The sequence below is a fragment of the Balearica regulorum genome, chromosome 2, assembly GCF_011004875.1.
Source record: "Balearica regulorum gibbericeps isolate bBalReg1 chromosome 2, bBalReg1.pri, whole genome shotgun sequence".
NCBI lineage: Eukaryota > Metazoa > Chordata > Aves > Gruiformes > Gruidae > Balearica > Balearica regulorum.
In genome coordinates this window covers 168,486,259-168,513,518 of record NC_046185.1, presented here as the reverse complement: position 1 = coordinate 168,513,518, position 27,260 = coordinate 168,486,259, and the positions used below count along the sequence as shown (strand labels likewise).

Here is a 27,260-nt window from a genome sequence, read left to right as displayed (position 1 = left end):
TGGCAATATGGAAAAGAACAAAGGCAAGATCAAGTGCACAAGAGCAAAGGGCGAAGTGACCTTAGCAAAGGAACATATGTTTCCAGAAAGACCAAGTGAATCCAAAAGCTAACTGCCCTTAGGAAATACTGCAAAATTATCCTGTTCATTTAAGTGGTCACATAGCAAAAAATTTTCTCACAACATTCAACCTCTATTTACCTTTCCCCATATTTGGATGGGGAAAAAAAAAAAAAGCTGCAATAACCAAATCAAATAATGTTAGCATAGATAAAATAAAACATAAGTAATTTGAAGAGGACATTTTTCCCTGAAATTAGAGCAGAGTCTGACTCCAAGGAATTCCAGTAAAGTTTGCTATATAACTTGATTTTTCACGAAATTAATTCAGATGCTGACACACTGTGGATGGTAATAAAACCTCAATAGCCAGCAATATGAAAACTCAATGTAATACCGCATTCTCTTATTTGGTAGGATACAGGACCTGAAGAGATGAAATGAAGTTACACCTTTTTTTATCTAAGTAGTGGAAGACTGACTACCCCAATCTGTGTTTTGCTCAAAATGAACCCGAGATGAGGAAGAAACTAAAGGAAAGAACAAAGAAGGAACAAACAGCAGAACTGTAGGAGATGATAATCATGGAGGAAAGGAGCGGGTCATACATGAGGTGTTGAGGCAACAGAATAACAGACAAGAAGCCCCAGCTTCACTAAGAAGTAGCAGAAAGATGACAAATAAATGCAGATATTCCAGGCAAATTCAAGTAAGATGCCGCTAGTGGTAAAACTCCCAGGGCAGAAAAGGCAGACTTTTCTAGCATCCAAATAAGTAATGGAAATGAGTTCTGCTATATTAATTCTGGTATAAATTAGAAATTCCCATGCTTAAGAGGCTAGCATGCTGCTTTCACATGAAGTCCATCTAGATGTAGAAGAAGCAAATTCACCTATTTTTGCCACTCTTCTTGATACTAAAGGAAGACCACTGGTGTGCAAATGCCAACAGAAACCTTGGAAAAGGCAAAAGCATCCCATATGCCCATCCCTCCCAACTTGCCTATGGTTCTGCCTAGCAATAGCCATCCTGAGCCAGACTATCTTAATGAACTCGCATGTCCACAACAAAACCACTGCTAGATACCTGCTCATCTGTTCTTCAGTCATCCCTGTACATCCGTCAATCTTGCGACAGACTGCTCCTGCACACTGGCACTATATCACCTGTTCACTGTTCTCACAAGCGCAGAACACCACCTAAAAGTCCTTAGCCTTGCCAGTCCCATCACATCCAGGATCTGCAGGACACGCTCTAGAGCCTACACATCTGGAGTAAGCCTGAATTACGGAGACAACCTGGGAGCCTGCCGTGAGCTCCACAAATTTCTATGATCTTCGCACAAAAGCCCCCACCTGATGTCTTCAAAAAGGTGTCACAGGAGATGCCAGAATCCTCGAGAGAGAGAGAGAAAACACTTGGGACTATCAGTAGCCAAACAATATCTGCATTCCCTGGGGCTCTTTCACAGTCTTATTTTTGTTAAATGTGTATCAACACAAGAAATCCAAATGTTATAAACGGTGACTGCTCTCAATCACTAGAGAGTCATTTAAAGATCATTTCCAATGGCAGCAAAACAGGGTTAGCATTTCACCTTAAATGGAGATCAAAGACCTGATTCTTAAACAAAAGCTGGAAAAATTTTAAATACCTGAAGGGTTGCTTTAATTAAGCATGGCACCCTGAAATTCTCTCCTGGGTGAGTTCCCATAGACTGTTGCAGATCTGCAGAGCTAATCTCTTCAAGCCCCTGAAAGTCACCTGTTAAGTAGCCAGAGGATACACACGAGCCAAGACTGGAGACAAGAACCAGAGGCAGTACCACAAGGCTTCATCAGGCTTTCATCAGAATTGTTTTTCAAAACACAAGTTTGATTACAGAACAAAGTGTCCTACAAGCCCATTTGGGTCAGATCCAGTGCAGATTCTGCACCACGATCAGGCTCAAAAGCACGCTATTCACCATTCATGGAGAATCAAAGCAAAAATCACAGCACACATCCCCCCAGACACAAGCCTATATCATCAATGAATCAGTGCATATTCTGGGGGCTTTACAGACCCCGGTGCTCTCCTGGCAAGGCAGTTACCAGCGCCCCAGGAGCACACTGCAGGAGCCGATCCAGCCCAGCACAGAGCCTCCAGTTTCCACTCATCCCTCTATTCAGAGCCAGCCAGCTCACTAACTTTCCCGACTCACCACCCCATGGACCAGAAACTCAAAAAGTTTGCTTTTCGTAGCTTTGCGAGCCCCTCCTGTAACTTCGTCTGTAGCCATCAGGGTCTGCTCAGCCTCTCTCACTCTCTCTCTTCCTCTTTCTTTCCCTTTTCTGCCTTTTTCTCCAACTCTCCCCTCTGAGTCCTGCTGGGCTCTCACACTTCTAATAGCGCGGAGTGGGGAGGGGGCCCCTTCAGGGCCTTCCTGACGGCCCACTCGCGCTAAGCCTCAGCTGCTGCATTCCTCCACTGATAAGCCAGAAATAGTTTGTGCTGCCGGGTTCTGTGTGTTTACTCTGCAGGGACAGAAAATCCAGCTTTTTAAACCTCTCTGTCCAAACAGCAGAGATAAGCAGGAGGCAAATTGAAAACACGTCTCAGCTTTTTCGTAGCAGTGCTGCAACCGCTCCTCCTCTGCACCAGGGGATGGTAAATTCTGGGGCAAGGGGGGAGGGGGAGGGGGCAACTTCAGCTGTGACATAAAACTCGGTACCTCACGGAGAGTCTTTTCCCATTAGAAAATGCAGCAGGCGAGCAGTGAGAAACAATGGTTTTCCCTTGCTCCCACTGCTCCTCCTGCACTGCATTTCCAGGCCTCTTCCCCAGGGACCTGGCAGGCAGCACACAGAAACATTCACTGGCAGCATTTCCAGCATGTGAGACTGAGAACTAACCCCTTTGGACAAGAGAGAGAAACAGCAGGAGGCAGAAAGCTGGGAACAGGGAGGGGCAGTGTGTAAGAGCGAGGGGAAAGAAAGAGTGTGAGAACAGCGGGAGGAAGGGGGCGGGGGGCAGCATGGCGACAGCACAACGCCTGACTTGCTTCCATGCTCCCAGCCACCCGCAGCCTCTCTCGCGGGGTGACCGCTCTCAGGATGCTTTGGTATCACTGTGACGGATCCATTAGAGACCCCAGGTGATTGACGGACGCAGACAAATTATTAACACCACAGCTGCCGTGAGACATCAGCAGCTCGCTGCTTATCACACAAAGCCCTGCGTGACAACACGTGTCATCCCAGGACACTGTCGGGAACATGGAGCCCACCTGCCGCCCAGGGAAAGGGGACTCAAGGCGGCAGACCGCCCCCTCTGCAACCGCTTGCCGCTGCAGCAGCCCTGGATGGACATCGGCTAGCACAGCGCCAGATGCTGGCAGCACGGCGGCCATTCTGTGAGCAGCAGCGCTGGCTCCTCCATAATGGCAGTGCAGGCAGCGGTGGCCTGGGGCACCGATCTGCTCACCGACAGCTCCTTGTGTGTCTGCGGCTTGCAAGGGGCTGATGTTTCCCAGTCTGCCTAATACAGCAATAGACAAGATGTTGCCAGGTTACAAGAGGGGGTTTTTCTATTCCTCTGCTTGAAATTCTTGTCTAGGGGCTGTGAATTTTCTGGCAAGACTGCAAACAGAAGAGAATCAGATCTGAAACAAACGAATTTCTGCCCTCAACCAGTAATAAAAGCAAGCACAGAAGAGATGCTGCATTAGCCAGCCGCGAAGAGCAAACCATGGAGATCACGCAACCCTTTGCACATGGGCAAGAAGGCAACAACCTCCACTGATTTTTAGGGTGACCTGAATCCAAGCACTACTGTGTGGCAATAGCCATAGGAATCACAGAAAGTTTGGGAGGATGGGCACTGTTATCAGCTCCCCGTCCCCCTCTCAGTCCCTCAGAAGGAATATGCCAAGCAAAGCAGCGCAGGCTTATCCAGTGCCTCAACTATCCCCGAGGTTCTAGCTGACTTAAACTGAAGGCACACGTAATCTGGAATCAAACTGCTACGTGTCTGGTGGACTTGGTACTGTTAGGTTAATGGCTGGACTCAAGGGTCTTTTCCAACCTCAATGATTCTGTGATTCTATGTGTCAGCATGCCTGGCAAGGTGCATTAGGCCCGCATCTGCAATTTTTTTTTAGATCCCAGAAGCACACAGAAATGTTGGCTCCCATCTTGTGAGCCCTTTCCCATGCTCCCAGCAAGATGACATGCCTTTTCTTTAGAGACGGCGCTGACTGCTGGCTCCTGCACTCGCCAGAGAAGCACCAGCTTTCCCCGCAGCGGCGTTACTGACACAGGTCTGTGCAGGTGTTGTCATTCCCATTCCTTAAGGGGAACCGAGCAACCGCACTCACTGCACGGACAAGGCACAAACGAGAAGCTGGCAGCACGCTCAAGCCCACAGCGGCTGGCTGGAGAAGGCTCCCGGCAAACGGCCGCTCGCAGCCGTAACGGCCTCCGACCCCGGCACCGCCAGGCCCGCGGAGCACCCCGCGGCTCGCCCCTGCGCACCCGCGCACGGCAGGGCCGCCCGCCCGCCCGCGCTGCCAGCGCGCACGGCGTCGCGGAGCGGGAAGGGGCCGGCGGCGGCGGGGCGCGGCTCCAGGCTGCGGCGCGGCGCGCAGTCCCCCCTCGCGTCCCCCCGCGCTCCTCCGCCAGCACCATCGGCACCGAATGGCAACGGCGCGCCCGGCACGGGCAGGGCGTGCGCCAGCCGACGTCCCGGGCGCGCCGCTGGCGGGCGGGCGGAGGGCCGTGCCGCACGTCCCGGGCCGGGCCGCGCCGAACCGAGCCGAAGCGAAGCGAAGCGAAGCGGGCCGCCCGCAAGTCCCCGCGGGCCCCGAGCGCGGCGGCGCGCATGCCCGGCGCGGCTCCCGTGAAGGTCAGCCGTGGCCTAGCGGGGGACGCGCGGGCGGGGACGGCCGGACGCCGGGAGGGAGCGGCCTTAACCCCTTCCGCGCCGCGCCCGAGGGGCGCCGCCGCCGAGCCCCGCCCGGACCGGACGACTGATCCCGCCCGGCGGAGGCCGGTGTGCAGGGAGAGGTGCGGGCCTGCGTGGCTCAGGGAGCGAGCCCGCGTGGCGGTGGGGACAGGCGGCGCCGCCGCTCGTCCGCGCCCCCGCCGGGGACGGAGCTCGGTGCGGCCGGCAGCGCCGGGCCAGGCCGCGGGGCTCGGCGCCGCTCGCCGCCCCCCCCGCCAAGGGACGTCCCCGGCGAGGCGCCGCTGACGCAGGGCTTCCCGGGCTGGAGGTGGAAGACAAAGCGGAATCGGGCTCTTAGCAGGCGTTTTGCGACTCCCGTGATAGCGAATTCACTTGTCGGTGGCAGCCGGAGAACGCGGCGAGCGGCGCCGAGCCCCGCGCTCGCCCCCACCGCCGCGCCAGCCATGCGGCCCCCGCGCCGCTGCCGCCCTCGGGCCCTTCTGTCACTGTCGGTACTGCGCAGTCGGGAGGCGTGCGTTAGGGTTGCGGGTTTGATGCTTTTTTATTTTTCTGGCCAGTTATAAAGTAACAAGCTACAGTTGCTCTCATCTCCCTCAGTAGCTGGCTTCTCTATTACTTTCTGGAGCAGGAGGATATATTAGGAAGTGTTAATTGACTTTCAATTTAATACTATACAATATGTGTTGTATTCTATCTGGATGTTCTTAACAGGCATTATATAAAGAGATTTTCTCCAAAGAACATGAAATTACGAGGTCCTTGAGCATTAAGGAATGGCAGATTCACTGTAGCCATAGACTGAATGAGGAAAAAAAAAAGTAATAGTAAAACAGCTCTTACTAGTGTGATTGTAGTTTTCTAAGTACTTAAGAAATCAGTAGAAGTAGCTCTTTTCTTTTGCAAATGGAAAAGAAGGTACAAGTGGATGGAAGTGACTTGCCCGACATCACCTGGCTGAGAACGAAACCCATGTCCTGTGATACTTCTGCTCACCACAGTGCCATCAAGGAAAACTACTGCGCCGTGCGTTTGCACAAAACGGTGAAGGTTGCAGTGCAAAAATGTCTGCCAAACTAAGAGAAAAATTTAATTTTATTTTAAATTGTTTCTTTTTTCTATTTTCCCTACATGTTGTTTTCATAAAAGTATAGACACATGGTGTCTGTGTTCTTTAAAAAAAAATGCCTGGTTCAACCCAAGTCTTTCCCAACTGCTACAGGTATCCTGGCAGCTCCCAGCCATTTCTGGTCTAGATGATGTCAGTGGCACGGGACTCACTCTATAATGCTTGTGTTCCTTTACTAGTTCTTGGAGGCTGAGCACACTCTGGGGCCTCCTTTCACACCTCCACTGCTCACTTCAAGCTCCCTTTATGCTATATTCCTAGGCCATTTTATTTCAAAGAAAAGCTGATGTTCTTCCTCCTTACCTCTAGGGGCTCTGAGAGGCCACCTTTTCTCCCACAAGTTTGCGTGTTTTGGTTTTACTTCTGTGCTATTATTCAAACTTTAAGATTTTTAAACTAAGATGGTCAGGTTAAAAAAGATACGAGTCAAGTTCTTGCGTTTGGGAGATATGTTTGCAGCTGCTTTCAGTTTTTTTATCTGCACGTAATTAAGCACATGAAGGTGCTGGTTGCCTTAAAGAGGCATGGTTTCTCTCATCCAATTTTCACTTAAATCAGCAACACTCTGTGTGCTGAAACTTAACATATTCTCAACAGTTTTGGAATTGATGCAACATGGCATAGAAAACGTACTGAAAAACAGACGGAAAATACCCTGAGATTGAAGCTCTGTTTATTCTAAAGAACTGACCACTTGTTCCTGAGTTCAGAATTATTCAATGTTCTCATTAACAATATGGATAATGAATTAGAGAACATGCTTATTAAACTTCCTAGCAATATATGGTTTGGAGGGGTTACAGGGATGCTAGGAGAGATGATTAAAATGCTGAGAAGCTGGAGATGTGGTTTGAAAAAACAGGACATAATTCAATTAAAAATTGTGCAAAGTTCTACATCAAGATAGAAATCAACAACTATATAAATAGAAGATGGAGGGCAATTGGCTGAAGAATATTTTTTTTCCCCAAAAAAAAAAAATTGGAGATATAATGGATCATAAACCGAATGTGAGTTAACAGTACTACACTGAAACAAATTAAGCAGAAAAAAAAAACCCACAAAAAACCCCAAACACACACCCCCCCCCAAAAGAAAAAACCAAACCCCAAACCAGAAAAGCAGTAACTGAATGCTGCCCCACTTCTCTCATCTCCTTGGTGGCAGTATAAGCAGTGACAATGACACTCTGGATTATTCTTTTTTTTTTTCGCCCACATTTTGTCTCTTCTTCTTCCCCATCCCTTGTCCTCTCCAGGGCACAAGCAGCCTCAGCTCAACATTTCCCTGAGGCTGCAAAATTAAATTTTGCCAGTATTGCTGAGGAACCCTTCCAGAGTAATCCTTCTGTTGTGGTATGAATTGCTAATGTTTCAAGCAGACTGTCCTTTGCAGTTTGGGGCTCTGTGCATCAGAGAAAATATGTGTAGGAGAAATCAGGATGGTTCAGAGAACAGTAAGTGTGACAAGAACTGTAAAGCCCCAAAAGATAGAGAGAAAAATAACAGTCCTCAGATACCCAAAAGGGTGCTGCAAATACAGGGAAGAGCTGCTCCCCATATACACAGTACAAGAAATAATGGATTGAAATTTCTCCCATGAAGATTTAAGTTAGTACAGAGTACAGCAGTACAAGTAGAGATGTTCTGGGATAGTTCGTCCAGCAAGGATGGGCATCTCCATCACTGAAGGTCTTTCAAGAACAGGTTAGACAAGTATCTGCCCAGAGTGATGTAGGCAGTGTAGATTCTGACTTGGGGCAGGACAGGGGACTAGCTTGTTCCCAGAGGTTCCTTTTGCCTTATTTTCCTACAGAAACTGTACAGAATTTCATAAGACAAAGATAATACTTTTTTTCTATCCAGAGTGGTTTCCCCTGACAGATTTCACAGATCAGATGAAAATAAGCTTAAGCCAATCAAAAAGGGTCCCTTAAATTTTTATTTTGGAAAAAATACACATCTGATTGCTACAACAATGTAAGAATAAGGAATCTGCATAAAAAGATTGCTGCCAGTTATCTTTTAAGAATTCCCAAGTATTGTATAACTTTTACACTGCGGCTTTCTGCTCTCTCCTTGACTCGCATATCTTCAACCACCATCTTGCATGACTGTCTCATAGATCTACCTTTTTATATGTTAGGCCTTTCCATTAACTGTTTTTAAAATCTATCTGCAATGAGGAAATACCATAAGCAATTTGTAGCATGCATAAAGAAAGAAGACTTGAAATAAAGGCAAAAAAGAATAAATGAAGGCAAAGAAAAGCATTTGTGTCTGTCTCCTCCAGAGGTTCCAAACATTATTCTGCAGAGGTAAAGAGAGAATTACAAACTTATCTCCTGATTATTTTAAAAGCAATCAAAGGCAACAGCAGGGATGCCAAAAGATGGAAAAAAGATACGTAATACTATAGCATGCAAAATAATAAGTCATCAGTATTATCATGATATCAACCGTACTTGTATTTTACCCAACTCTGCGCAATTCTGCGCGACCCCATATTAAGCTGTCTAGCTTAATATACTATATTAAGCTATATACTATTATCTACTATATCTCTGGCTCCACTTTTCCATCCTCACCAAACCCACTTCTTCACAGCTTGTGCAGCGACATCTGTGCATGGCTTGTCACACCTTCTTAGCAGAGTGCTACAAGCAGCAGTCCACAATACTCTATTTTCTAGCCAAAGGCCAAAGCAGAGCTGCAAAATATGAGAAGTCAGAAGGAAGACTTTGGTCCTGGAAGAAGAATTGAGAAGATAGGAGATTGTGTTGGGAGTACGGATTTCTGTTTTTCAAAAGTGAAGGAAATAGAGGAATTCTTGGTGGGGAATCCTGGAGGAAGAGAGAAAAAGACCTATCAACAACTACCCCCAAATATACTGTCCCCTAGTCCAAAAGGTGGAAGTATCTTCATGATACTTGGTGCTTAGAACAATGACTTTAGGGGGTGTTTGGTAGGAGCATCATAAAGGATTCACTTGCTATCATGACTTGACAGAACACAGATGGGGGAACCACTGGGTCAGCAAATTCACTGTTGTTTAATCAATAGCAATCATGTCATATGTAACCCTTTCAGGCATAAATTTATTACATCACACTTTAAACCTTGGTATTCCTCTGGGAGAGCTGCTAAAAAACTGAGTTCTTTGAATGACAGAGTATCTTCTTTTAGTATATCTGCCTATTCCAATTTATTCTTTTACTAATATTGCCCTTAATGGTCGTGTCTAACGTTTATGCTTTGAAGCATTTATACACAGCAGTCATACCCACATTCACTTGTCCTTTTGTCAGACTAAACAAGTGAAACTGTTGGTCTCTTAAAACTGAGTGCCCATTTCTCATCATTCCATCAGCCTTTTCCATGTCAGTCCCAGTTAACCTGTCCAGAACAAGGGCAGACAGAACTGTACCTATAGTCTCCAGAAGGCCATGTACTCGTGTGGCATTAATACTTCTCTCACCAGCAGAAATCTCTACCAAACTTTGCTAGGTTCACAATTGCCTTCCACAGTATTGTGACAGTGATAACCCCACGTTCTCCTGCAAGCAGACTAATGTACTGGGCTGTTAATCACTGCCGTTAGATAAGTCTCCATCTTACAGTGCTGATTCCTGTTGCAAGTCCCTAAGTGCATGACTACGCACTATATTGTCATCAGATATCATCCGATTTCTATTTGTGTGGTCTTCAGAATCATCCAGTTCTTTCCATATAACTTATTCTCTTGTGCTTCAATGATACCTGTCTATTTTGTATCATCAACAAATTTAATTACTACAGTTCCTATTTTTGTGCCATGGGCATTACTGAAAATATTCAATTACATCAATCCCAAGGCAAATCCTGAAGAAAATACTCAATTACATCAATCCCAAGGCAAATCCTGAAGAAACTGCAATGTCTGTTGTGTCTTCTTTACTGAGTTCCTTACCTATCTTGCAATTCTTCTACTATCTGTCTTCCGAGTCCCAACTAAATTTTCAGATAGCACGGCATCAAAGGCTTCACTGAAGTCTAGATAAATAAGACAAAACTGTTTCCTTTGTGCAGAAAATTAGGTATGAGAAAGACAGTAGGTTAGTAAACTTGCACTGCTTTTTTATCCCATCTACCATCTACATCCTCCACATGCTAAGTTATTTTCTCTTAAAAATTATTCTTGAGCCTTGCATGGACTTAGAATCAAACTAATGCAACTGCCTAAGTATTCCTGCCCTTCTATATTACAGGAAAACTAGCAGGATTTCCTGTTTCTTTATCAGGAAAAAAATATTTTTAAAGCCGATTTTGATTAATATTAATAATGCTAGGAATTATATCCTATTCTCACTGAAAATCAATTGAAAAGTATCAATAGTTTAAGCAAATCAATAATAAGTAAATACTGACTGAAGGATGTATTAATATGCAAAGCTACATCAGATCTGAGAAACAGTCTTAGAAAGCACTAGGGGACTGGAGAAGGCACGTAACCAAAGAAGGAAAACAGAACAATCTTGGCATAGACTGTCTAATAAATTCACCTCCCATTTCAACTAAACTAGTAGAACCATTAATAGGTGAATAAAACTACATCAGACTTAGAGCACAATGGAACTGAGAGCAACAAGTAATATTGGTGATCATAAAAAACCTGCATTGCCAGACAAGCCCAAGTCTCTTTTTAATTATTTTATTTGGCAGAATAATTACAACAATTACAAACAGATCACCCCCAAGAAAAGTCAAAGTTAATCTCATAGAATCATAGAATGGTTTGCATTGGAAGTGACCTCAAAGATCATCCAGTTCCAACCCCTGCATGGGCAGGGACACCCTCCACTAGCCCAGGTTGCCCAAAGCCCCATCCAGCCTGGCCTTGAACACTGCCAGGGAGCCAGGGGCAGCCGCCCTCACAGGGAAGAATTTTTTCCTTACATCCAATCTAACTCTACCCTCTTTCAGCTTAAAACCATTACACCTTCTCCTATTGCTGCATGCCTTTGTAAACAGTCCCTTGCCAGCTTTCTTGTAGGCCCCTTTAGGGACTGGAAGGGGCACTAAGGTCCCCCCGGAGCCGCCTTTTCTCCAGGCTGAACAACCCAGCTCTCTCAGCCTGTCTCCATAGCAGAGGTGCTCCAGCCCTTGGATCATCTTCGTGGCCTCTGGACTCTCTCCAACAGCTCCATGTCCTTGTCCTGGGGACCCCTGAGCTGGACGCAGTACTCCAGATGGGTTCTCACCAGAGTGGAACAGAGGGTCAGAATCCCCTCCCTCGACCTGCTGGCCACGCTTCTTTTGATGCAGCCCAGGATGTGGTTGGCTTTCTGGGCTGCAGGCACACATTGCCGGGTCACGCTGAGCTTCTCATCCACCAACACCCCTAAGTCCTTTCTCCTCAGGGCTGCTGTCAATCCATTCTCCACCCAGCCTGTACTTGTGCTTGGGATTGCCACGACCCATGTGCAGGACCTTGCACTTGGCCTTGTTGAACTTCACACGGGCCGACCTCTCCAGCCTGTCCAGGTTGCTCTGGATGGCATCCCTTCCCTCCAGCGCGTTGAGTGCACCACACAGCTTGGTGTCATCAGCAAGCTTGCTGAGGGTGCACTCAATCCCACTGTCCTTAAGATGTTAAATAGTGCTGATCCCAGTACCGACCCCTGAGGAACACCACTCTCAAATGGTACATAATTACAGCAAACATCAATGACTTTGGAAAATGGCAGCCAGTGGGAAATGGCAAATGTAACTTAAATGCAATGTAGTAAAACATCATTATATGCCGGAAATTCTTAACATGAATGTAATACGTAATTGCCAGGAAAAATAAAAATTGCTGAAGGGTATTAACAAAAGGTTATAAACAAATTATAAAAAAAAGTGGAAGAGAAGTGTCTACTAGGGACACCAAGGACGGTTGTTATATCCAGATTGTTTTACCATCTTCAGAGATCTAAAAGAGGAAAGTAAGAGGCATGTAGATTAAATCCTCAAATGGGAAGATGTGGGGGAAGTTTCACAGCCAGTCAGGACAGAGGATTCAAAAAAATCAAATGGCCCTAAAATGTTAGACAGACGATTTAGGCTGGAAAAACTCAAGCAGGTGGTGGAAGATAAATCCTGAGGTGAAAGAACTGTGCTATGTCTGTAGCAGTAGGTAAGATGGTTTTCTAATCTTTTAAATGTTCACCTAGTACATAAATACATACATGAAATCACAGGAATAACGAAATGCCAGGCACAGCAACGTGTGACAGAGACACAGTTACAGTACTCGGGCTTCAGCTGGACAATAGGCTTTCAACTGAGGCTCTTTTTGAGCAACTGAGTATTGCAAAAGTGGAAAACATCTGGTTCTAGCACGAGACAGTGGTTTGTCTCCTTGTCTCTCTCACCAGAGCATAGGCACAGCAGGCTGGCAGCTTACAGCTTAGACCATCAAACTGCACTTGGCAATGGGGTCATGAAGTCATAAAGTGTGCATGTAACGCACTGCATGTGCTCCCAGAAAAAAAGCATGTCTAAATGACAAGGCACGTGAATGGTGGCACAAGTCACTTGTTAAATGGGCTTCAAAACATATGTAGAAGAAACATAGGCAGAAGAAACATAAGTTAAATCATTATGGCATTCAGTGCTTTGCAAAATAAACAGAACTTATAGTGGTAAAACTCAAACAGCAGAGGGGTGTGTTTGTGCATGGATGTGAACTGTGAGGGTGAGAAGAGTTATGTGTTGTACCTTATGTCATATTATCTGTCACATTTCACAATTCTTCCCATTCTTGGTAGTCGGTTGTTTCTAGGGCCTGAGAGTACTAGGAGGTACAGATACAAACAATGTAGTCTCTGGCCTTTACAGTTTACAAATTAAGTTAACAGATGGAAATAGAAAGAGCGCAATGGAACAGAGAGAGCACTAGTCATCCTGACAGGCAGTGGACTTGGCACACCAGCTGTCTAGCTCCGCTTATTTTGAATAGCCACCAAATTCCTACTCTGTGCAGCCCATCCTTGGCACCTGTTTTCTGATCAATTTATACCCAGCCTGCAACTTGAAACCATAGAAACAACATACTTGTGGGGGATTTTGACTGCCCTGTTCTCTCTTGGGAAATAAGTATGCTTCATTCTTCAAAGAGATTCCCTAGCACTCAGATGCTACAAGCAAGCTAGTACATGTACATACGATACAGCAACACTGAATATTAGTTATAAATATGATGCCAAATAATAAGACATAAATCTCTGCTAAGGTTATACAGAGAAAGGCTTTCTAAATTGTTAGCTATAAGCCCAAGACACTAAGAAAATTAGAAAATTATTTCTTTAAATACCTTTAGTTAAGATCTTGGATATTAATCTGGAGTAGGATATTCACCTAGTCTAAACAAGCATAAAACAAAAAATAGTGAAAAGTTTATGTAATGGAAGGCCAGTCACTAATATTCCAACCATAAGGGATACAGGGACTGGAAAATTGGGGGGGGGGGGGGGGGGGGAATCCAACACAAAAAAAACCGCTTGTCGTATTTCTGCTCTTGAGAAAAAGCTGCTTTTGTCTGTAACATAACTGATTCCTTTCCTACTGCATCTGATCTGTGACAGCTCTTCCACTGGTGTTGTCTTAATGGTTACCCTTTCTTATTTTTTCAGTTTCTCCACCTCCTTCAGCTATTCGAGTCAATCCTTCCTTTCCTCAGTCAAACTCCTGCCATTGCATATCTCACCACTGCAATTCTGTCTTTTCTGAACTTGGCAAATACTTTTTTAAGTCTGATTAAATCCACTTGGAATGCTGCTGGCAAAAATTTGCTCTGAAACTGTCTAAAATGCCAAATAAAGGAGTAAGAAAGTGCCCACTTCCTCTGCATCCCTCTGCCTTATCCCTTTGCTGATTTTACCCCACCCTACAACAACTTTTGACATGCATTTATCATGCCAATTAACTCCAGGATGCCTTGCCTCTTCCACAGTGCTGCAAGAAGTCAACAATCACAATTCTTCATGAGAAATAATTTAATCAAGAATCAGTTGCAGGCCTACGCCCCTCTCCTTATTATGGCCTTATTTTAAGGCTTAGCATTGTTCTTTCCTATTTCCCTCTTTATATGTTAACACCATTTATCTATCAAAGGACCAATTATGTGAACCCTCTTGCATGCTTATGGGACACAGTTCTCTGACATTTCAAACAAGACAAAGCCCTGAAGAATATGTTCAGCAAATAATTCTTTTGTCTGGCAACTGGTGAAGAATGGACCACATACAACTAAAATAGTTAATAGTTTTTCAGCTTCTGATCCTGTGGCAGTTTCCCAAAATAAAAATGGTTAGGATCCTTCTTGCAGCAAAGCATGCGAGGGAGCAGGAATCAATCAAATGCTCTTTCAGTCATTTGCTTTTGGCTACAGGACAGAAGACACTCTCTTAAAACTTACAAAGATGTGACGTATTCTCTTGATTCCTATAGCAACAGTGCAGTATATGCTCCTAGACTAATAGACCACCTCTCTCTTCTCACAGAAAGCTGCACAATCATCTGCACGCAGTGCCGCTCTCTCTGCTTCCTTTCCCATCCTAAACATGTACTGAATTCTAAGGTAGCTGACAACTCGCACGACTAGACTGCTGCGATGAATGGATTCAGGCTCTTCGGGAGGCAAGCTAGGGAGGCAAGGAGGGGGAGTTGCCTTTTAGCCGAGAGTGCAGCTGGAGTGCATGGAGCTCCACCTTGGGATGAACAGTGAATCAGCTGAGAGCTTACGGGTCCGAACTAGCAGGCAGACCAACACATGCAGCATTGTGGTGGGTGTCTGCTACAGACCACCTGCTGAGGAAGAAGTAGGTGCGACCTCAGACAGCAGGAAAAAGCCCCACATTCACAGGCTCTGGTCCTCATGGAAGACTTTAACCACCCCAATATCTGCTGAAGGGATAATAGAGCAGGACACAAGCAATCCAGGAGGCTTCTGGGGCACATTGAAGGTGAATTCCTAACCCAGGCGACTGAGGAGCAGACAAGGAGAGGTGCTCTGCTGGACCTAATTCTTATAAACAACAAAGAACTGGTCAGGAATGTGAAGGTTGGGGCAGCCTTGGCTGGACCATGAGAAGGAGGAGTTCAGGAACATGAGAGGATGGAGCAGGGCAGAAAACAGCATCACAGACCTAGACTTCAGAAGAGCAGACTTTGGCCCATTCAGGGATCTGCTTGGAAGAATCCTAGGAGTTACGGCCTTGGAAAGAAGAGGGGTCGAGGAGAGCTGGTTGATTTTCAAAGATCACCTCCTCTAAATTCAAGACTGGTTCATCCCAACAGGCAGGAAATCAAGCAAAAGCAGAAGGAAGCCTGCATGCATGAAGAAGGAACACCTGACTGAGCTCAAACATTACAAGGAAGCATACAAAAGGCAGAATCGGGGACAGGTGACTCAAGAGGAAATACAGAGACACTGTCCAAGCGTGCAGGGATATGATTAGGATAACAAAAGCCCACCTGGAGTTGAATCTGGTAAGGAACACGAGGGGCAGACAGAAAGGCCTTTATAAAGTACGTCAGCAGCAAAAGACAGACATGGGAAAATGTGGACTTACTGCTGAATGGGAAAGGGGACTTGCTGAGAAAGAACACAGAAAAGGTTGTAGTACTGAATGCCGCCTTTGCTTCTTTCTTTACTGGCAAGATCAGCCATCAGGAATCCCAGGCTCCTGAGTCCAGTAGGAAAGTCTGGAGCAAGCAAGACTTGCCCTCAGTGGAGGAAGACAAGGTTAGGGATCATTTAAACAAACTGGACATACAGGTCCATGGGACCTGACAGGATGTACCCACGAGTGCTATGGGAGCTAGCCAATGTCATTGTGAGACACCTCTCAATTACCTTTGAAAACTCATGGAGATTGGAAGAGTTCTTGAGGACTGGAAGAAAGCAAATGTCACTTTGATCTTCAAGAAGAGGAAGAAGAAGGAACTGGGAAAAAACAGGTCGTTCAGCCTCACTTCAGTCCTAGGGAAGGTCATGAAGCGTATCCTCCTGGAAGCACAAGAAGGTGACTGAGAGTAGTCAGCATGAATTTGTGAAGGAGAAATTGTACTCATGCACCATGAGAGGCCAGGGGATGACTGGGTGGAAATCAGCTTTGCAGAAAAAGACCAGTGGATCCTGGTGAGCAGCAGTGGATCCTGGTGAGCAGCAAATTGAAGATCAGCCAGCAATGTTCCCTCGCAGCAGAGAAGGCCAACAACATCTTGAGCTGCATTAGGAAGAACATAACCAGCAAGTGAAGGGAGGTGATCCTTCTCCTGTATTTGCCACTGGTGAGACCACATCTGGAGTGCTGTGACCAGTTCTGGGCTCCCCAGTACAAGAAATACATGGACATACTGGAGCGAGTGCTCACAAAGATGGTTAAGGGATTGGATGGTTAAGGGATCTATCGTAATGAGGCAAGGCTGAGAGAGCGTGGATTTTTTTAGCATGGAGATGAGAAGGCTTAGGGAGTATCTTATCAATGTGTGTGAATACTTGATGGCAGGGTGTAAAGAAGACAGAGCCAAACTATTCTCAGTGGTACCCAGTGATAGTACTAGAGGCAACTGGCACAAAATGAAATACAGGAAACTTCATTTACACACAAGAAAAAAACTTTTGTACTGTGAACAGGTTTTTTACTTGGAACAGGTTGCCCAAAGAGCAACTTAACTCCGCCCCTGAAGATACTAGAAACTTCACCAAACTTGGTACTCAGCAAGTTGCTCTAGCTGACCCAACTTTGAGGAGGGAGGTTGGACCACATGATCTCCAAAGGTCCCTTTCAACCTCAACCATTCTATGATTTTATGATTCTACTCAGAAAAGACTTAAGCATTACAAGTAACTCAAATACAGGCCCAATCAACATGCAGTAAATTCACATATGGAACCATGGAATGGAGACTGACAGCAGAAACAAGGCAATGACAAAACACCTGGAATGCCCTTACCTGGAAACATATGTACAGAGCTAGCTGCTGTCTCTTTGCAAGCACAGCAAAATTACAGGGTGCAGAGATGGGGAGAAGAATCGGGTGTTAGAGAGGCCAGTTCAGGAGTAGTGATTGAAAATGCTAGCATTTTTTTACGTTAGAAGGTAGGTATTAGGGTACAAAACAGTAGGATAATGAAGGTATAATGCACTTCTATTTACTATCCCTTAATGCAGGACTAGGAAGAAGCTACTGGAATGAAAAGCAAGCTCTTGATGAAAAAAACTTTAAAACAAAAGAACACTGCTTAGTAATACCTATACATAATACATGCAAATGCATACAAAATGCTGCTTCTAAAATAAATTTCCTAGTCCATCACTTTGAAATTATCACTGTTCCACTAGTGCTTCTGTATCCCAAATCTCATATTTAAAAAAACAAAAAGATCAAACCATGCTTGGATCCTATTTCTGGTCCCTGCTAAATATGTTTGCTTCCTTAAAAGAGCACCTCAATGGGTTTAGAAGACGTGGTGCCTATTATATATAATTTGCTTACTGTATTAGCAGTTTCTTATTTGGTGATCTAGTGCAGGTAGATCTGTCAGTGCTTCTATATAGTTCTCCTTTTCTCCTTTCAGACAGAAAGAACTGCTGAGATGCAGACACTTTGCTTCCTGTTTTTCAGATTTGTCTGTCCAGTCCTTTGAAAGAATTAGTATCAGAAACTCTCTGATGCCTCTCTGGCTAGCAAGAATACTGCTTTCCTTATGAAGAGCTGCAAAGAAGCCTTCAATGTTGGCAATTAGTGACTGAGGAAGGAACTCCTCGGATGGGAACAATAGCGCACAATTAATCTGTGTTACACAGGGAGCGAGGAACAGCACCACACTATTTGCAGCTTACTCCTTGTCAGCTGCAGGATCAGAGCACCTGAATGTGTGACAGCCTCTGCTTCAGGTACAAGCAACAAAGAGCTTGGAGCCTGCGCTGTTGAGCTCTGAACAGAATCTTCCCGGTGAAGCCTTCACAGTACATTTCCATGGGAACAGACACATGCCTTTCTTGTTGCCGAGGAGACAGGCACTGCTTTTTGAGACTGCTGAACATTGTGCCCAAAGCATTTCAGCATCTTTAAGATCATAAGGAGCTTTACACAGGCATAACCACCTCCCCTCCCCAGTTAAACATGTCAATCATTCTCCCCATTCCTATTTTTTAGAACTGGTTTTAAGCATTTTGATACAATATGTCAGATTATTCCTAGTATCTGGTTTTGGTATCAACATTTAAAATGACATTATTAACCTAAACACCTCTGTATGCCTGGAAGTCATAGAATCATGGAATGGTTTGGGTTGGAAGGGACCTCCCAGCCCACCCAGTCCCACCCCCTGCCATGGGCAGGGACACCCTCCACTAGCTCAGGTTGCCCAAAGCCCCATCCAACCTGGCCTTCAACACTGCCAGGGAGCCAGGGGCAGCCACAGCTTCTCGGGGCAACCTGTGCCAGGGCCTCACCATTCTAACAGTAAAGAATTTCTTTCCAACATCTAATCTAAATGTACCCTCCTTTATCTTAAACCCCTTGTCCTGTCACTGCACTCCCTGATAAACAGTCCCTCTCCATCTTTCCTGTAGGCCCCTTCAGGTACTGGAAGGCTGCAATTAGATCTCCCTGGAGCCTTCTCGTCTCCAGACTCAGCAATCCCAACTCAGCCTGTCCTCATAGGAGAGGTGCTCCAGCCTTTCTACTATTTCCTTTCTACTACTGTTCTGTAACTCTTCCAATTCACTCTGACCTAACTTGCAGGAAAACCAATTTCTTCCTCTCCATGGTTTTCCTGTGGTATTGATTTGTACTTGGAGAAAAGCCGTTTGGCAAAGCCAGTGTCCATCTCTCCTCCATCTTCTCCCACTTCCACTATTTTTAAATAGAAAACGTGTTTGTAAAATCAAAGGGTTCTGTACACTGAAGGCCTTAGGGTGGCAGTAGCGCTGGACGGCAGCACACGCACAAAGCAGGAGGAGATGGATTCCTACAGCGTTTCTGAGCTTTGCTGTCAAGCGACCGAGCAGCGCGTGAAGCCACGGTCAGTGCTGACACCGTGCCCCGTGCGGGTTCGTGCTGCCGCTCTGCGGCAGCCTGTACCAGCTCACTGATGAGGGGTCCCACGCCGACACCGCGCAGAAGTAGCCCTGCAAGCTCAGCGAAACATTCCTCAAGCTGCTGCAGAGGGAGAAAGGTGATTCCCTGTGTGCTGGTTTTGGCTGGGATGGAGTTCATGGCGTTCACAGTAGCTAGTATGGGGCTGTGTTTTGGATCTGTGCTGGAAACAGTGTTGATAATACAGAGATGTTTCCATTATACAGAGATGTTTTTGTTATTGTTGAGCAGTACTTACACAGAGCCAAGGCCTTTTCTGCTTCTCACCCCACCCCACCAGCGAGAAGGCTGGGGGTGCACGAGAAGCTGGGAGGGGACACAGCCAGGACAGCTGACCCCAGTGACCATAGGGATATTCCATACCATACGACGTCATGCTCAGCATATAAAGCTGGGGGAAGAAGGAGGAAGGAGGGGACGTTTGGGGTGATGGCATTTGTCTTCCCAAGTCACCGTTACAACATGATGGAGCCCTGCTTTCCTGGAGACGGCTGAACACCTGCCTGACATGGGAAGTGGGGAATTAATTCCTTGTTTTGCTTTGCTTTTGCTTTAGCTATTAAACTGCCTTTATCTCAACCCACGAGTTTTCTCACTTTTACCCTCCTGCTTCTCTCCCCCATCCCACCAGGGGAGGAGTGAGCTAGCAGCTGTGTGGTGCTTAGTTGCTGGCTGGGGTTAAACCTCTAGAAACTGGCTGTTTTTCATTTCCTAATCTGCATTTCATCTCAAAACAAACCCCAAGCCCACCTCCAGAACTCTGGTCATTCGCCAGAGTCCCTACCCCTTCCTCTGTCATTAATTCTTTTCCTCATTTTCCTACCATTTTCAAGGCATTGCTTCCTGGCCCACCACTGCTCATCTGCCTTCTGATTCTTCCTTAAGTTGAATGCTTCAACATGCACTCGGATGTCTTTACTATACTGATGCAAAGTAGTATTTAGTTCTCAGCTGTGGCAAGAAGCAGTGGTGCACGAAAACAACATTCTGTGCAGTACAGAGCACAGGAGAATCCAGATGTGATGTGCGGAACAGGCCTCCACAGAGCAGTTCAAGGAGGGAAAGCAGAGGGGAAAAAAGACAAGAGTCCTGTGTGACAGTGCAATCTAAACAGCAAGTAAGCCGTCAGAGTAGCATTAAGTGTAGATAGATCCTTCCTAAAATATTTGAGATTTTCCCACTCTTTTCATCTGAACTGAGCAATAGATTTCAGAGGGTTTCATTTTAATTTTCTAAGTAGTGTTTTTGTTTGGTACTTGCTAGGTTTGTTCTTCCAATTAACAGTGAAAGGACTCTGCTATGCACAACACTCACCACACAGCAGTGTAACTCTCCTACTAAGCTTTTCCAGAATGGGAACTCTCCCATCCCGTATCACCCAGGCTTACTGGATGGTATAATCTGAGACATCCGTGTTCTGCTTCTCTCCAAGGCACCTTCATCCTTGCATGAAACTCAAAGAAAACCCCAAACTTACCACCTGCTTCCAGGGACCTCATCTATCCACACCATGCAGAACACCCACTACATGACTTACTAAGATAAACATAATTGGCCTTATGAAGTTTTACTTCCTTTTGTAAGGAAGTACTTCCTTTACTTTCCTTTTTCAATAAAAGTTCTCCTATCGTCACTTTTCTTCCCATTCAAAGTACATTATAAATAGTAACAAAGTATTTTTATATTCAATTTTAAATCAATACAGAAGATTTGTATAGGTATGGGAAGCCTATATAGTTCAGCAGGCTAATACACGAAAGAAACAACAAAGTCAGAAATGAGGAAGTAAGTTTTGGCTAAACAATTTAACTGATTTAACCTCTTTTTTTTTTTTTTTTTCTTTCCCTTTACAGTTGCTTAACAACGACTGACATCTGGAATAAGAGAAACCCTTATCATTTACCATCCTCAGACTTTTAACAAAGACTGTGGAAAAATTCACATTTCTGATGCCATCAGATCTCAGATCAAAGGTCTGCTTAGCCAACAGTTAGTACCAGATGCTCAAAGAAAGACTATAAGATATAAAATTTAAAAAAAGAAAATCTTGTGGGTTCGGTTTGGGTTTTGCAAAAACCGAGACATACATTCCCCTTGTATGACCTTCCCGTTTCTAACAGCCATGGTTTACTAACATCCTGAGCCTGGACTGCCATGTTTAATAGCCAGCAATGGACTTGCCTAATACCTGTGTTTGAACCCTTCTATACTGTAGACAGATGAAACATCTTTTTGTAATAAATCCTACAATCTAATTTGGCATGAGCTAAAAAAAAAAGCAAACCAAACCAAAACAACAAAAGAACCCTTTGTGGGGTTTTTAAGCCTGTTGCCTGACAATTTCATCGTATGTCCGTATGTTCTATAAATAGTAACTTGCCCTTCCCCCGTGATGACTGATGATCTTTAGCACAGTTATCTTCATCTATCATGTTTCTAAAGAATTCTCACATATCTCCTCTTTTGGAAATCTCTCCACTTCTCACTATCCTTATCACTTTTCTAGAATTCTTCTAGTTCTACTAGTCACTGCATCTTAAGGGATACAGAACGGCATTCACTCTTCAGGACGTAGGTGAACCATGGATTTATACAATATTATAACCATAACTTCATTTTTGTTAATTCTTTTCCTGTAATATCTAACATCAAATTTTCCATTGTAATCACTACTGTTAAGCTCATGTTTGCAGAGAACTATCTATGAAGATGCTAAGATTTCTTTCCTGAGCCAAAAGAGATAATTTTAAGAGATAATAGCAACAATGCAGCTATATTGGTAGGTTTATTTTCTCTACGCACTTTACATATGAATTCATCAACCTTAAATTTATTCGGCCATATTATCATCCAGTTTTGAAACACTCTTCCCCAATCTTAGGAGACAGGTTTAGGTTCTACTGCACTGAGTAACATCACATTATCAACTAATTTTGTTGCTTCGTGATTTACCTCTTTAGAAATCATTCATCATACACTGAAGACCAATGGGGAAGCAAAAAGGCACTCCTTCTATTACAGAAACTGAACATTTATTTGTCCTTCTGCAGCCACTACCTCCAGCAGCTCCAGGAATTTCACTTTCCAAAGCTATGCTTGTAGTTTCTTAATGGCTTGTCAATTACTGAAAGTATACTTTTGGTGTTTGCCTCCATTATCCCTTGACTAGCAAGTTTGTGTCTCTGTGTGGTTTTCTTTAGCACGTCCTCCATTATTTATTATCCTCTTTGCACTGAAAACGTCCTTTACTGCATAAACTTAAGGAAGAGGTGCACTCTCACCTTCCACATACCCTTACATTTCCTCATGAAGTTAAACAGAGAGAAATGCAAAGTCCTGCACCTGGGCAGAAAAGGACATGAGGGTCCTGGTGGACACCAAGTTGAACATGAGCCAGCAATGTGCCCTTGCTGCAAAGAAGGTGCGTGGTATCCTGGGCTGCATGAGGCAGAGTATTGCCAGCAAGTCGAGGGAGGTGATCCTTCCCCTCTATGCTCAGCACTGGTGAAGCCACACCTGGAGTGCCGTGTCTAGTGCTGCACTTGTCCAGTACAAGACAAACGTGGACACGGTGGAAAGTCTGATGAAGGGCCACAAAGATGACAAAGGAAATGAAGCATCTCTCCTATGAGGAAAGGCCAAGAGGGCTGCGCCTGTTTAGCCTGGAGAAGGAAAGGCTCAGAGAGGATATTACTAATTTATATACATACCTGAAGGGAGAGTGCAAAGAGGATGGAGCCAGGCTCCTTTCAGTGGTGCCCAGTGACAGGACCAGAGGCAACAGGCACAAACTGAAACACAGAAGGCTCCCTTGGAACATCAGCAAACACTATTTTACCGTGTGGGTGACTGAGCGCTGGAATAGGTTGCCCAGACAGGCCGTGGAGTCTCCCACCTTGGAGATACTCAAAGGCTGTCTGGACATAGTCCTACACAACCAGCTCTGCCTGAGCAGAGGAGTTGGACAAGGTGACCTCCAGAGGTCCTGTCCAACCGCAACCATTCTGTGACTCTATAATTTCCTACTTTTCCTTACTGCTTATGAGGAATTTTCCTTATTGACTATATACTTCCCTTACTAGCTTTTACATTCTTTAGAAACCTTGCTGAGAGCATTTTCAAAACACTTAAGTTCAATATGCTGACAGGCTCACTCTTATTCACATGACCTGTCAAAGAATTCTAATCCTAATAAAATGGGGGCACAACAGAGAATAGAATAGGAGCATAACAGACCTGCAAGGCACCACTTGCCTCTACAGAAGACGTGCTGACTCCTTACCTGCAGTGGCATGCTTGGACACCAGTCCTTTGAATGAAAGACAGGACTCCACTAATTACAGCTTCATGTGCAATTTACATTGTTAAATAAACTAACTGATGAGAATGGCTACAGCACTTTACAGAAGCATTCACTCAGAAAATAAAATCAGAAGGAGTTATGAAGTGCCTAACAGAAGACATTACAGAACATGGTATCAATCAGTAGTTCTCTCTTGTTTTTATCATACTGCAGCCAGTGCTGATTACATCTCTAAAAAGTATACAGCAGAATTAATGAAGATACAGATACGGAAAGACTAGATACAAAATAATTCTCTTATGAAGAGGAACTGAAGAAGAGTGCATGTTTATATTGCAGGGGAAGGGGAAAACGTACGGAATTAAGACTAGCACTGAGATAAAACTAGGAGCACATTATCTTGTAACAGAAGAACTAGACGACCACCAACAAAAACAGAGGGCAACAAACTCAACATCAACAAAGGCTTTTTCATGCAGAATAGTTAGCCTGGGGCACTAACTGGCGTAGGACTTGCCAAGAGACATTGAAGATGCAGAAAGGGGTCAAAGCCTACAAGTCACACAGAAAAATCTTTAGATGTCAAACAGCCGCAAGACACATACCACCATATGCTTCAGAGGATAGGAGAGAGGAGAAGTACCAGATAGTCCACAGAACAGTTATGACAGCAGATGTCTCACATGTTCCATCACACTGCCTTGGGCCCTAGCTGGTCTGTGCGTACCGTGGGATCCCAGGGAGACCTAGAGATGGCATTCTTGGCAGTCCCCGCTACTTTGTTTCCTTCCAAAGACAGATCTGGACTACCAAGCACAAAAATGGCACGAGAATTACTTACAAACCATATACAGATACCCTTAGACTAGACGCTTTCATTCATACAAGAATATCCAGAGCTGTAATGTAAAATATTAAGAGAACAATGAAAAAGGTTGTAAAGAACAAAGCCCACAGAACAAAAGCCAGGCTCTACTGGGAACTAACAGGATCCTTTTGTGAGGGGCAACTTACTGCCTAGCATTAATCATGAGGGATTTGAAAGACCACTCTAGAGAGATGACTGGGTATTTTTAGACCTTTTTTTTTCTGATTACAAATAAGCACTATGACATATCAATAATGTCCCCAATTTGCTGGCACAAATTAAACAGTAAATGAAGTTAAAAGTGCCTTTACAGGGAGGGTTAGTAACTAGTCAGACAACATTCAACAGTATCATTCAGCATATGGAAATTAATACAAAGTCACCTCTAATGAAGTGGAGTGCAGGACAGCACCATTGGATCAAGCTATCTTATTCAGATGGATCCATTCAAAGTGTGTGTTTAAAGGCAAGGAATGAGCTAAGAGCCAAGAATGAAAAACATCCCTCTAAAGCAGGAGATCATGTCTTGGAAAGTGGAAGATCTGAAAATGAAGTAGGGACCACAGTTGGAAAAAACTCAAACCGAATTACCTGTGCCACACTGCGGCAAAGAGAACCAAAGGAACCCTTGGATTTATGAAGAGGAAGAAGCAATGATAGTAGGATGATTTTCTCTATATACTTCAATCACTGGAGAAGTCCATGTTGGAACACTGAACAAAGTAGTGCCAAGTACAATCCAGAAGTCTGAAAAATGTTGTCCATGAAAGGTTTAAATAATGCAACATGTTTAATGAACTAAACATAAAGTTGAGAGATGAACATCACGATGATGTTTAAGTACATTCAATGTAAGTACATACAAACATTCACAAAATCCCAAGTGATAAAAAGCTTTTAAATTAAATAGAAAAAGACAGAACAAGAGCCAGTGGACAAAAGCTGACATGAGACAAACTATGCCATAAATCATTACCACACAGAGCGTGTCAGTAAAGAGGGGACGGGGAGAAATTACGCTCCTAACAGACAGTTACAGTGACACTCTCTCCTACGTAGGCACAGCTGACACTGTTACGAACCTTCGTCCCTCGCCTTCAAGATAGTCTAGCCATCACAAACAAGATATTTGCAGAATCAAAGAAGAGGGGCTAGCATGGACATTAGATCTTCAAATCCTTCCTTGCACCAAGTCAGTATTGGCCTACCAAAACAGTTAACAGATATTTGTCTAAGTTCTTAAACCTCCCACTGATAGAGGCTCTACAGGCAGTATATTCCATTTTTAATCTACAATAGCTAACCAATCAGCAGCTTGTCTTTCTGGAAGGTATAAGGCTCACAGAAAGGACCAATGGAAGTCCATTAGTGCTCAGTAAAAAAAAAAAAATCAGGTGATCCAAAAGTCTCTTTTAGCCATAAAATCCATTAATCTGTACATAACTGTGATCATGCAGACCAACACCTGGCTTCATGCCCGGTGTTGACGCCAGGGCTTTGGCTTCTACAATCATGAGATATTCTGTGATGAATACAGATTACTGGGGAGAGACAGGATTCACCATCAGCCAGATCCTTCAGGACCTTGGTATGCATTTCATCAGGTCCCATGGACTTGTGTATATTCAGGTTCCTCGATGGTCTAGAACCTGATCTTCTCCTACAATGGGCAAGACTTCATTCCCCCAGTCCCTGCCTTGAGATTCAGGGACTCGAGAGATTTGGGAAGAGCAATTGCCAGTGAAGACTGAGGGGGGGAGAAAGTTGAGTACTTCAGACTTTTCCACATTGGTTGATACCAGATTCCCTGTCTCATTTTTTGGGGGGTACAATTTCTTTTGTCTTCCTTGTCTGACCAGTGTACCTGTAGAAGCCCGTATTATTACTCTTCACATCCCTTGCCAAATTTAGCTCCAGTTGTCCCTTAGTTTTCCTGATCCTACCCCTACACTCCTGGGCAGTATCCCTATATTCTTCCCAGGATTTGTGTTCCTGCTTCCACTGCCTATGCATTTCCCTCTTGTGTTTCGGTTTGACCAGGAGGTCCTTACTCAGCCGTGCTGGTTTCCCACCGTACTCACCTGATTTCTTGAACATAGGTGTGGTGGGTTGACCCTGGCTGGAGGCCAGATGCCCTCACATACTTCCCCTGCTCCAGCATGGGGTCTCTCTCACGGGAGACAGTCGTCCACAAACTTCGTCAATGATGTGAGTCCTTCCCACGGGCTGCAGTTCTTCACAAACTGCTCCAGTTTGGGTGTCTTCCACGGGGTACAATCTAGGAACAGACTGCTCTAGTGTGGGTCCCCTGTGGGGTCACAAGTCCTGCCAGAAAACCCCTCTCTCCATGGGTCTGCAGGTCCTGCCAGGAGCTTGCTCCAGCGTGGGCTTCCCATGGGGTCACAGCCTCCTTCAGGCATCCACCTGCTCCGGCGTGGGGTCCTCCATGGGCTGCAGGGAAACCTTTGCTCCGGCACCTGGAGCACCTCCTTCTCCTCCTTCTTCCCTGACCTTGGTGTCTGCAGAGTTGTTCCTCTCACATCTTCTCACTCCTCTCTCTGGCTGCAAAAGCTGCTCCTAGGGTGGGGTTTTTTTCTTCCCTTCTTAAATATGTTATCACAGAGGTGCTACCACTGTAGCTGACTGGCTTGGCCTTGGCCAGCAGTGGGTCCATCTTGGAGCCAGGTGGCATTGGCTCTATCGGATATAGGGGAAGCTTCTAGCATCTTCTCACAGAAGCCACCGCTATAGCCCCCCCCCGCTACCAAAACCTTGCCACGCAAACCCAAAACAATGGGAATTGATAGGTCTTGTACTCTAAGAAAA

At 45.0% G+C, this 27,260-nt stretch overlaps 1 protein-coding gene across 6 annotated transcripts in view; it reads right to left on the bottom strand.

Annotated features, from left to right (window-relative positions):
- SMARCD3 (SWI/SNF related BAF chromatin remodeling complex subunit D3) overlaps nt 1-27,260 on the bottom strand; it is a 76,699-nt gene that overhangs the window by 41,216 nt on the left and 8,223 nt on the right. The window contains exons 1-2 of one of the 6 annotated variants that reach the window (XM_075747030.1): nt 2,264-2,568; nt 1,715-1,824 (exon numbers count right to left, since the gene is read on the bottom strand). The exons of 1 other annotated variant lie outside the window; for it this stretch is intronic. In XM_075747030.1, coding sequence (XP_075603145.1) covers nt 1,715-1,774 — 60 coding nt within the window. In that variant the 5' untranslated portion in view covers nt 1,775-1,824; nt 2,264-2,568. 4 more of the 6 variants (XM_075747034.1, XM_075747028.1, XM_075747031.1 and 1 more) reach the window with 4 other exon arrangements.